Source organism: Diplotaxodon limnothrissa, linkage group LG17, assembly GCF_057381915.1.
Source record: "Diplotaxodon limnothrissa isolate DT_005_m linkage group LG17, D_limnothrissa_male_GT1.1, whole genome shotgun sequence".
NCBI lineage: Eukaryota > Metazoa > Chordata > Actinopteri > Cichliformes > Cichlidae > Diplotaxodon > Diplotaxodon limnothrissa.
The window spans coordinates 21935111-21947250 of NC_140612.1; the positions used below are offsets into that span (position 1 = coordinate 21935111).

General features: G+C 41.7%; 1 protein-coding gene across 2 annotated transcripts in view; it reads left to right on the top strand.

Annotated features, from left to right (window-relative positions):
- Nucleotides 1–12140, top strand: part of LOC146614987 (plexin-B2-like) — a 230481-nt gene that overhangs the window by 177349 nt on the left and 40992 nt on the right. For both annotated transcript variants that reach the window (XM_085376813.1, XM_085376814.1), the window contains exons 12-18: nucleotides 1925–2081; nucleotides 3460–3568; nucleotides 3718–3829; nucleotides 4881–4982; nucleotides 5103–5201; nucleotides 10349–10436; nucleotides 10641–10804. In XM_085376813.1, coding sequence (XP_085232939.1) covers nucleotides 1925–2081; nucleotides 3460–3568; nucleotides 3718–3829; nucleotides 4881–4982; nucleotides 5103–5201; nucleotides 10349–10436; nucleotides 10641–10804 — 831 coding nt within the window. The remainder of the gene's footprint in view (nucleotides 1–1924; nucleotides 2082–3459; nucleotides 3569–3717; nucleotides 3830–4880; nucleotides 4983–5102; nucleotides 5202–10348; nucleotides 10437–10640; nucleotides 10805–12140) is intronic.

The following is a 12140-nucleotide window of genomic DNA, read 5'->3' on the forward strand; positions in this document are numbered from 1 at the left end:
GCTGGTGTTCTCTCAGAACAGGTACCAAACCTGGATAAATGGGAGGGCTGCATCTGGTGTAAAATCTGTGCCAAATCAAATCCTGTGTGGCAACACTTTGGTAAATGAAGGAAGAGCTGAAAGTGCCTTTAGTGGTATATAAAAGCATGGATAAATGAAAGGGTGAAGTCCATGATGCCCTGAGGCTATAGCAGCATCCCAAAGAGGTGGAAAAGCACTGTTTGAAGCCACGAGTTTGTCACCTGAACACAAACTGGCAGTAGATGGATGTTTATGAAGACTGACATGAGAGTGAGAGTGACGTGCTCCGTCTAGCTGGGATAATATGATAAGATCAGCTCTTTACAGTTTGGCAGGGAAAACGATTTGAAATACAACTCTGGGCTTAACAGGAAGACAATGAAGAGAAGCTAATATGGGAGAAATAGGCTCTCTCTTTTCCTGTTTGCAGTCCTGCTGCAGTGTTTTGGATACACTGAAGGCTTTAAGAACAACCTGATAATAAGGAATCACAAGCTTAGAATGTGTCTTGATGCATTCTCAATCATCCAGGTAAGGAAATCCCCAAAAAGTTGATTCTGTTCATCTGGACGTAGCGATTTCTGTGGGAAAAACATTTAGTCACTAATCCAAGAGACTTCATCAATGTCAGTCTCTCTCAGACCATATTAATGCTGGAGGTCATCCAGAATGAGTCCCTGTTATAAGTTTCTGAGGATTTCATGACCAAATATAGAAAAACCTGGATTTCAAAGTATGAAATTACAGTTCAAGGTCTTTAAGTCTTTGAGACACTATAAGAGAGAGGTGTGGCACTTAAAGAATCCTGAGTTGAACTCTTCCATGGAGTTGAGTATCCAGCCAAGTGTAATTAATGGCCCTGACCAGGTCCTGGTCGCAAGGGCAGCAGCGGTCTCCTCCACCACTTCATTTGTGGAGGCTATACTGAAATTTTAAAGCAAGCAAAGAGACTTCATCCCTCCAGAGTCTCCTTCCTGGCTCTGCCCTGGTTGGACTTCCTTTCCTTTGGATGAAGCTCATTTCAGCCTCTTGCATCCACCATCTTACTCTTTCAGTAGCTACCCGTAGCTCATAGCCTTAGGTGGGATTAGGAACGCAGATCCAGAAGTAATCAGCGACTGCAGACGCTGCCCTCCTGTGGGCTCACCACGCGCAGCAGGAGCTGTAGGGCTCTGGTGCTTTGCAGATCAGAGGGGCAGCCCCGGGTGGTCTCCGGGTTACCAAACTGTTGCTGTGTTGTGCATGTTTTTCTTAGTTGTTGAGCAGTAGTGCATCTCTGAACCGGATTATCTATACCATCATATTAATCTGTCTGCTCAATGTGTTCAATGTCGATTAGCCAAACTAACAAAAATAAATATTACGACTGGGTTTGTTTGTTTGTTGTTGTTGTTTTTTTTTTAATAAAACAGGTGAATGTCCAGGTGTAATAAAAATATGACAACAATATTACAATGTCATGTATAACTTTATAAAAATGCATTGCCACCATTTCCTAGAGGAGAAACTTAAAAAGATATAAGACTTAGTGTTACTTCTGCAAGCGCTGCTGTTAATAATACAGTGAATTCATCAGGTCAGTCCTCTGCGTGATGATGCCTGAAACTGCCTCAAACCTTTGCACAGTGCATGCATACTGTGGCTCCTATCTTAATTACTCTGTCACACCCCGTCTTATTCTGTAATTCATACTCGTACACAGAAAGCACACTCCCTTTTCTCTGTCTACCAGTGGCTCACACCTCTCGTGTTTCTTTATCTCCCCGTAGCCAGTTGAGGTGTGAGGTGAAATATAATTACTTCTCTGCTTTCATTTTCCTTCTCGGGTTCATCTCTAACTCTCCTCTCTCTTTCTCCCTTATTGTGCCTCATAACTCCTTTAATTTGTGCACTCTGTCTCCAGGTGGACATCAGCATACCTGCTCTCCCCGCACTGAGGCCGTCTGATGACTTGCAGTGCGTTTTTGGCTCTTTCTTTACTGGAGCCGTGAAACATGGCGGGCAGGTTACTTGTTCGCTGCCCGACCCTGTGGAAATCCCAGCCACTCCTGACCAGCAGGGTATGTGAACAGATGAAGGATGCACAGATAGTTTGTTTTCAGTATATGGACTTTGGATTGGATTGGATTGGAGTGGACTGTCACTCAATTACACATCATAAAAACACATATAAGCATAAACTAGAATCCACAATCATGTTAATATCCTAAAAGAACCCGTTGAGAATGTGGAAAAGCTATGGTATTACCTTGGTTAGAAAGCGGCATGTGTAAAGTGAACAGACACACTGATATCTGCTAATTAGTGCTAAGTTTGAGTCATTGCATCATTTACTCAATCTATCCAAAGCTGGATCATGATCCAGGTCCACAAACATGGAACATGCTCTCCAACTCCTCCTGTTATTTAATTAGATTTGGGAATATTCATTCATATTTTGAGCTGGACTGTTATCTTTATTCTCCGGTTTGATGTATTTTTCTTATTGTTTTTCTTCTTTTTTTTTATTTGGCTCGTCTTAAATCCTAATAGCACACTGTGTATCTCCTTTTCTATTACCTACTGTTTGTTTACATCTCATACTCATGCATTTTAATGACTTTGAACTGCCTTGTTGATGAAAGGTGCAGTGTAAATGTATTTGGCTTCCTCTCAGCGATTCTGGAGCTACCTCAACCTAACTATTTTAAAATCCTATTGTGTTTTTACTCAGGTGTACAATAAGTTCTGTCTGTTTTTATATTAAAAAGAGGGTATCAGCTGTGTGCTCCAGGAGCAAGAAAGTGAGCTGTGTTTTAAAAACCCTTTAAATATTAAATGTAGGTGTTGCAGTTTGCCCTTTTAAAAGACATTGCCTCCTCACATTGACCCTTATTTTGTGCCACGTATTAGTGGTAACCTGGTTAAGGTTATTAGGCCATTTATTAATGTAGTATAACAGAAATAAATGGAGAAATAATTAACAGGAAAAAAGTATATTAACAGTAAAGCCAATGTTTTTACATTTTGTATCAAAATACAACAAATTGGTGAATACAGTGCTAGTGTAATTTTTTTATTGCACACTCTTGAAATGTGAAGAATATAAAGATATAAATATTAGCATATGCTACTCTCACATGTGTATAATAAAATAACGTTTGATATATAAACTGATAAACACCTTGTTTCAGAGTTGATAGGCGCTGGAATTTTATTACTGTTGACCAAAGTTAGTCATATCCTGCCTCCTTCCACCTTTAGCTTTGCAGTCTTGATGCTAAGCTAAGTTAGCCGGCTGTTAGTGGGTTGCATCATGGAAACTTACTTTGTTTGACTTTCGGTAAATTGCTCCTTTAACAGTTAATAGGAAAAACAACACCAACAAAACCTTGATTTTAATGTGTGTGTGTGTGTGTGTGTGTGTGTGTGTGTGCGTGTGTGTGTGTGTGTGTGTAGACTTTGTGTCAGTTCCCATGAGGATTGTGGTGAATTCAATCGAGGTGACGTCAGGAAAGTATGACTTCTACAACTGTGCTGCCACCGTCAGGAAGAACCAAAATACACCGTAAGATGGATAATGTAACCTCCCCTCCCTCATATATACGTGCGTGTATACCGAAAAAGTATACACGCATGTATATATGTGTGTATCACACGTCCGCTTTACATACTTAAAGCAGACGTGTGATGGCACGCACTTCTCGTTGTTTTCAGGTGTATAGCGTGTGTGACCAGTAAGTGGGGCTGTCAGTGGGACGCTCAGACTCACAGCTGCAGTGACGACGACCATAATGTGAATGGAGATTACATAATCAAACCCCAACAGGTAATAAAATAATAATCTGCAGCTTTTGCCTTTTAGAACTGCTTTAATTCTTCAAGCACAGATTCATCAAGGAGCTAGAAACACTCCTCAGAGAGAGTTTGAGGTGATCTGAGTTTTGTGACATGGTACATAGAAGCAGCCTTTAGTAGATGGCGTGCACATGTCCGTCCATCTGAAGGGACAGACAGGGTAGGTTGTGGTGTTTAGATGATGCTTAGTTGGTAATAAAGGGGCCCAAAGTGTACCAAGCAAATACTATCACACCACCTGCAGCCTGAACAGTTAATAGAAGCCAGGATGGAGCAGCTCGTGTTACCCTGCTGTCTGAATTGAGATCGATAAGACCAGGCAACGTTTTCCCAGACTTCTGTTGTACAATTTTGGTGAGCATGTGCAAACTGTAGCCTCAGTTTCTTGTTCTTAGCTAACAGATTGGAAAGCAGTGTGGTCTTCTGCAGCTGCAGGCCATCATCTTCATGGTTCAATGTGTTGTGCATTCAGAGATGCTCTTCTGCATACCTTGGTTGTAACAAGTGGTCAGTTGAGCACTTTTGCCTTTCCTATCAGCACGAGGCAGTCTGGCCATTCTCCTCAACATGGACTTTTCCTCTTAAAGAGGAAAAGCCGCTCACTGGATAATTTCTCTTTTTTGGATCATTCTCTGTAAACTCCAGAGGTGGTTGTGTGGGAAAATCCCAGCAGGTGTACTCAGTTTTACCACTATAATTAGCTGATAGGATATTTGCTCTAACTTGCATATGAAGTCTACCTAGTAATGGGGACGAAAGAGTATGGAGTGGCCGAAGCTCATCATTAACATCAAATATTAACAAGGAAATTGAATGTTTCTCTGTTTATATTGATGAGTTGTTAAGTGTCTGAAGTGTTTCACAGTGAGCTATGATGATTTGATTCGAGGATGGATAATTCACAGCATTGCCTGAAGTGTTTTGTTTCCCCATGAGTACTTACATTGTATTTGAAGGTGTGAACTGTGCTGTTAGCTGTTGAGCTTAATATTTCTGCTCCTGCTTCTCTTTCTGTGATGTAGTCCGACAATTGTCCTCAGTTTGAGTCTCCGGAGCCGGCGTTGATCCCTGTGGGCTACCAGATCCCCATCAGCTTCCAGGGAAGAAACCTGGACAGCTACATGGTGAGATCAGTCAGAGCTGCTGACTTACTGCTTCATAAACATCCAAATATTGTCGTCAACATCATCTGTGTGATCATTTCTCTCAGTTGTGTGTGTGTGTGTGTGTGTGTGTCTCTCCAGGACCGGACATTTTTGATCGGGACTGAGCTGATGAAGCACAGCGAGCAGGAGGTGGCAAAGGAGGAGGAGACATCAAAGTTCAGATTCAGAGGATATAAGGTCAGTATAACGAGGAGGAAGAGGGGACAACCTTGTTAAAATTTGTGATAAAGATTAAATACTTTGAGCTCAAAAAAGACAAATATTCTGGTTTCAGTGCAGATTTTCATACTTAAAGCAGACCTGTTAACTCATGTTCATGTTAAACAAGACCAAGGTTTTCAGTTCAGTTCAATTCAGTTTTATTTAAATAGTGCCATATTACAGCACTCATCTCCTCTGAGTGCTTTGTATTGTAAGATGAAGACCCTTAGCATATCTTAGCACATATAATAATAATAATGAGAAATCCCCAACAACCGGACGACCCCCTGAGCGCAAGCACTTGGTGATAGAGGGAAGGAGAAACTCCCTTTTAACAGGAGGATGCCTCCAGTAGAACCAGGCTCAGGGAATGGCAGTCATCGTGACAGGTTGGGGGTCATAATGAGGTCAGTGTATGTGCAAGTAATCTCTGTGATCCAATCACAGACTTCAGACCGCTCCATCCAATGTGGTCATCTCAGACACACAGCTGTGAATGTAAGCACACAAAGTCATCTAATTAGAGTAAATGTGACGTTATAGGTTGTCAGAGTTTTCATCAGGGTTTCTTAATCACTGAAACTACCAGTTGGAGGCAAATTGAAGGTTTGTGACATGTCACCTCTTATCCCGAAGACTTCTTCAGTTCTAAAAGGTTACCAGATGTTGAACCCCAGTCAGGCTGTCACCTCAGAGGAGGTCCTGAGACTCATTGACCCACCCTGTCCTCATTTGAGTCTGAGCATCTGAATCTCAAGGGGTGTCAAGGTGGCTGATAGTTGGTGTAATAGGCCATTACGGTTCTCTGATGGTCGGTCCACGTCGACGTAGATGGCCTCTTTTACTCATGAAGACTGCTCTTGGGTGGAAAGTGAAACATCTGAAAGAAGACTTGGATGAACATGCACAGACACTGATCTGTGCTTAAGCCGTAATACGAGCTGGTTTGATTCTCTGAACACTAAGGACAGGTGCCTCAGGGCTTCCTTTATTTACCTCCTTTAGCACAGGATACACTGAAGGATCCTCCCTGAAAGAAAAGGAGAAGATGGCATCCCACGATTCAAAGGAACGCTCCATCAGGAGGTCAGCATGACTGAACAGAGATCATCACTGCTAACATGCAGATATGCTAAGATTAGTTAATCATACAGCAGTGCTACTTTTGGAGTGGAGTGAATGTTGCAGTGTAACTCGGGTTGCACTGACGCTGTCCTCGTTTTGGCGTGCTGTATTTCCATCTTTCAGGATTATCTTTAATTAAATTTGACTTCAGAGATGCGGAAAGCTTTAATAAAGGAAGAGTTAAAGTGGATCAAGAGAACATGTTGAGCGGAGAGCAGGGTGAACAGCATTTCTTAATGCAGCCATGTCATTTCACCCTCGTGACTGCAAAGCTCTGTTCTGTTTTTAACCTTAGTTGACATAGTGATATTTTCCACCCGCTTGTCTGTATTTATAACATTTACAGCACAAAACATTACGGCAGCAACACTCAGCATCATTTCCTGAAGAAATGTGACTAGAAAAAGACAGAAGGTCGGCAACAAGGTGCATTTTTTAGAAATATGAATCACATAAATTCACACAGGTAGAGTCCCTGAATAAAAATGTAGAACTGGAAATAATCCTGGGTGCAGACATTTGACAGGACCTCTGTCAGGCTGTGCTGGATTCTTCAGATCTGCTAGTTTTTTAGGCCTGCCACTGTCCTCCACTTGTCCACTCTCCTCAGAAATTTTCGCCTAATAGTTTAGACAGGCTGCATGAGTTGGGTAAATTTTTAATGCTTGAGTGATTGACAGGTCACTGCAAAGAGGCTTAACAAACCAAAATATTCCTCTGAAAATGGTCAAGTACAAGGACCGGATTAATAATGAGTAAAAAAGCAGCCAATGTCTAAATGACCCTTAGAAAGCATTGGGAACTATTGGACCACTTCAGAACATTCCAAGAAAGGTCTGACTTCTTACAAATCGAAGGGCGTAGGTTAAGACTTTTGCACAGTGCTGTAAATAATCCAAATACTTAGTAAAGTCTCTACTATGAAACCACTGAAAGCCTTTAAAAAGGGCACAGGAATAAAAGCTAAAAAGGAGTGTTGAACAGGAAAGAATCAGCTGACAAGATAAAAACAGAACGCAGTCTCTGAATGTGAACAGTAATGCTGCTTTTTCTGTGTCTTTACTAACGTACACAAATTAAAACCCACTTAAAAAAAAACCCACTCTGATTCTTGTGCTGCGTCCATTAGCAGCCTCCAGAAAGAATGAAATCTCTCTCTGCTTCTCGGCTTTCTGTTTATGTTTTCAAGCTCGCCGTCGCTGCCGAAAGCTATAGAAAAATCAGGGAGTGCATCATTAATGATAATTAGACAATTAGTGCATCGTTAGCAGTTAATTTGTGAGTAAATGAACATGATTGGGAGTCAGAAAGTGTTTCGAGCGCAGCTCTAAGTTTAGTTCATTGCTTCTGAAATCTTGTGCTTGTGTTTAGTTTTATGTGTTTCGTCAGCTGTTTTCAGTTTTGTTGAGCACACACTGATTGTGCTGTCAAACGGATGTGTGCAATGGCGCCCCCTTATGGACTATAGAGATGGATAATTATTTTCCCTGATTCACTGAACCGCAGGTGTGATCCTTGCCTCACGCTGAGTCCAAGTCTGCCAATATGCAGTTAAAGAGTGTGTGTGTCTGTGTGGGGGTGTGCTTTCATGTTTGTGTGTGTCACTGCAGGTTTTCCTCTCATTATCTCTGGTATTTGTCTCTACATGATACTTTTTTTTTTCCTCTTCTTTTCCTCTCTGTGTGTGTGTGTGTGTGTGTGTGTGTGTGTGTGTGTGTGTGTGTGTGTGTGTGTTTGCGTTTGCTTTTGCTTTTTTCATTGTGTGTGCTGACCTTCACAGTTGGATAGAGGCGAGGTAATTTAGTGTGGAGTTCCAAAATAGGGAGGAAGGTTTTGTTGTTCTGTGTTAATGCAGACCTGAGGGGAAGTGTGTGTGTGTGTGTGTGTGTGTGTGTCTAATTGTGTTACTTGTGTTGTGGGGACATGCATTTAAAAAAAAGAGCATAAGGGGGATTCACATCAGCACACAAGGTGTCGGTGTAAAGGTGTCGGGCTCCAGTCACTCATGCTGTAGTCTTTCATGTAATCTCTGTTCCCTGAGTTTAACATGTAGGCAGCACCGTCTTCCTGGTGTTATAAGTAACCTGATCAAACCGCATTGAGGACAAACTCTGGGAACAATTGCCTGATAGTTTGTCATTTAAGGACTTGTAGGCGTCACGTAAATATAAAACTTCGCCGCCTTCTGTAAAGCAGTACTAAAGTGTTCTGCATGGTAGAGGAAGTGGAAGCTCCAGGAGATGATGCAATGGACATAACATTGGATAACAGTGTCACACTGCTTTTTGCATAATGTCAGTGGGGAATTTTGATAAGTGGTGAAGAAAGCACTTACTGTGCAATACAAAAGTGTTCCTTTGTACGTGAGTTTTTCATTTTAAATGTCAGCAAAATGTCTTTAAAATGTCTCTTAAATCAGACGCTTGTCTGTTAGTGCTGTGCTGTGTTTCCTATGTTATTAAAGCAGATTTGGAATCAGACTATATCAGAGATGGATGTAGCTGCCAGGCCTGAAAAATGAAACAACTGGACCAGTATCTTGAGCCTGCATTCTTTCTAACAGCCAGCAGGAGGCAGTAATTGTACCTGCTAATTGTACCTGCTGCTAGTAACAATCATTTCTTCCTATTTCTTTGGTTGAATTTATGAAAAATGCCAAAGATAACAGTTTATTAGATACATATTTATATTTCTGCACCAACTTCCCAAAGAACTGGTGAAGCAGAAGCTTTCTACATCAGATGAATCGTATCTGAAAGACATGTTCTTTAGAAACTGGTGAGAAAAAATCACGCAGTCCTGACAGGGCCTGAGAGAAACATCTGGACCTTCAGATGATCCATATGTTGTTCATTGAAGCCTCATCAGAATGGTCTCAGTGGAAGAGCGGTTGTAGATGTGAAACAAGGAGAAAAGGCTGAGGTATGCCAGATCACACAAAAAATAATCAACAGAAATTTTATATTTTTTGTTAGAGGGTCAGGAGAGAGGTACAACAGTGAGCTTCTTCAGTAAAACACAGTGGAGGCTCTGTTGTGGTTTGGGGCTTTATTTTAGCCAGTGGTGTTGGGGATCTTGTCAAAATTGATGGTGTTATGAACACAGAAAAGCACCATCAGATTTTAATCCACCATCTGGAAAACATCTGAGTGGTAACAGCTTCGTTTTGCAACATACCGATGATCCCAAACACACTGCTGCTGCAGAGAAAGCTTACCTGGGCAGCTAACACACAGTGGAACACTATGAGTCATGGCTTGGCCTCAATATTATTGAAGGTGTGTGTGTGTGTGTGTGTGTGTGTGTGTGTGTGTGCGCGTGCAGAAACAACCAAAGAAGAGCTTTGAATGTCCCACAGGAAGCCTGTTGAACTATTCCTGAAGACTATTTAAAAACAAATTGCAGAAAGCCGCCTGACAGAGTTCAGACTGTGCTGCAGAATAAAAGTGGTCACACCAAATATTGACTATTAAACTTGTTAGAATTGTGTAAACTCTGTTTTATTTGCATGTTTCAATAAATCGCTCCACCCGTGTCCCATTTTTCTAGCAACATGTAAAGAAATGAAGGGAGGCTCAGGACTTCTGCACAGCACTGTACTGTATATTTTAGGGTTTGGCTAGCTTGTAATTGACAAGCTGCGAATGTATGAGCCAGGTTCAAAATCAAAGAGGGTAACAACCAAATTGGCTTCGAAACTCTCCACAAACCAAATGTAGAACGTCGCCGTGGTATCCAAGTCCATCCTTTATATACTCAGTCCATGAGGTAGTTGTATTAGGTTAAAGCTGCAGTGTATGTCCTTCCAAGACACAACCACCACAACACCACTGGGACTTTAGATTCTCTTAATATAAGTCATTAATTTTTTTTTAGTTAAAACTATGATTACGGTTTGGATAAGATGGGCAGTGGTTTTGGTCTCCAGAAACATATTTTTTAGTTAATGAAATGTCCTCTGAAGTGATGGAAACATGGCCGTGTGTCTGTGTGTGCAGTTTGAATACGACGTGCAGCAGGAGGTGAACGTATCCTTCCACATCAAGGACAGAGACACTGAGAGGAAGATTGACAGCACCCTGACAGGTTGGTATTTCACCAACACAGACACTTCACAATCGCACATAAATCAGGATAAAGTGTGAAAGTGCAGTTATCACGCTGTTTTTAGTGTCACCTTCGCTCATTTCAAATTCACTTCCAGCTGCATTATGATAATTAGCCTCACCCTCTCTTCTCAATCTTCTTCTTCATCTTCCTCTCCTCTTCTTGCCGCTGTCTCCCCAACAGTCGTACTGTATAGCTGCTCAGTGGGAAGAGAGGACTGCAGCCTGTGTAAACATGCCGACTCCAAGTACCAGTGTGTTTGGTGCGCCGCCTCACACAGCTGCGTTTACCGGGAACTCTGCCGTTCACCGCAGCCAGCGCAGTGCCCCAACCCAGAAATCACTGATGTGAGTCATAAAAACACAAAGCCATGACCTCTGACATGTCGGTAGGAAACACTGTTGGAACTTCTTTATGGACAGGATTGGTTCTATGTTTTGGAGCCTGACGGGTTTGAATGAGTGAAATGTATGTGCGGTAACTTTTACCCTCTGTAAGACTATGGCAGTGAGATTCATCTATCCTTCCATCCATTTACTTTTGTTTATCCTATTTGGAAGCAGGTTGCAGCAGGATAAACAGGATCATTTACTTCAGATGTTTTCACCTCACCCAGCTTCTTTTTATGTGAAAAGCCTGCAACCATACTCTGAGGCTCCTCCAGATATCTGAGCGCTCTAAAAGTCCAGACACCCAACAGATGAAGCTAGTTTCTGCCATTGGTATCCGCAATTTCCCTCTTCTGGTCCACTTCTCGCTAAACTCCTTTGCTTTGGGCACCAGCTCTCCCCCAACTCAGCAATCGTGTCGTCCACACAAAAATCTGAAACATGATTCTCAAACAGATCTTCCTCACATTGACGTCCTGTTCATATGTAAAAAAAGGAAAACCCAACTCATCATCATTCAGCAAAATCACAGGTAAAAAGTTCTAATAAGAGAGCTTTATCATGTTCAGATATCCCAGTTTTGGGTGAGAATTCCTGGGACTAAGTAAAAGATCTGCACCAAGAATGTCTTATTCTTCAGTTTCACACAAATATAACAACCACAAAGACTTGAACAAAAACTGCAGCATGTTCCATTTATAATCTGCACTGAACCAGAGAGTGACCTCACAGCATTTCAGAGATTAAACCGCAGAGCTGTGATGTGGCTGTGTCATTTAACAGAAGCAGAAATCCAGGAGAAGATCTGTGAGTAGCACCTTTAATAGAGCCAGTATTGCATTTTCCCTTCTCATCGTAACAGAAGACGAGAAAACCTACTGACATAAATCACACCGTCGTTCATGTGAAGTTGTCCTTTGTAGAAAAGAGTGCAGTGGGAAAACTGCAACCAGCTCTGAAATGTGCTGCGGCTGCAGAATAAAAAACATACATAGAAAGCAATCATATGGATGACAGAGGACAAGAATGATTTTACATGGATCTGTTTGATTTTTGTCACTTTGCACAACCTGATTTGCTCACCAACATATTTTTGTAAGTGCTCTTACTTGGTTAGCATCCAAGTTTTTGGTGCAAAGCCTAAAAGTTTCTCACTTTTAACCTGATGGCCATCATCTTTAAAGAAACGGAGTGTTACGTTATCAGCTAACCCTGGCTCGCCTAGTTAGCAAGCTGGATCCACAGACTATATTTGTGCAACACAAAGAAGCAAACACCTGCTAATTAGTATTAA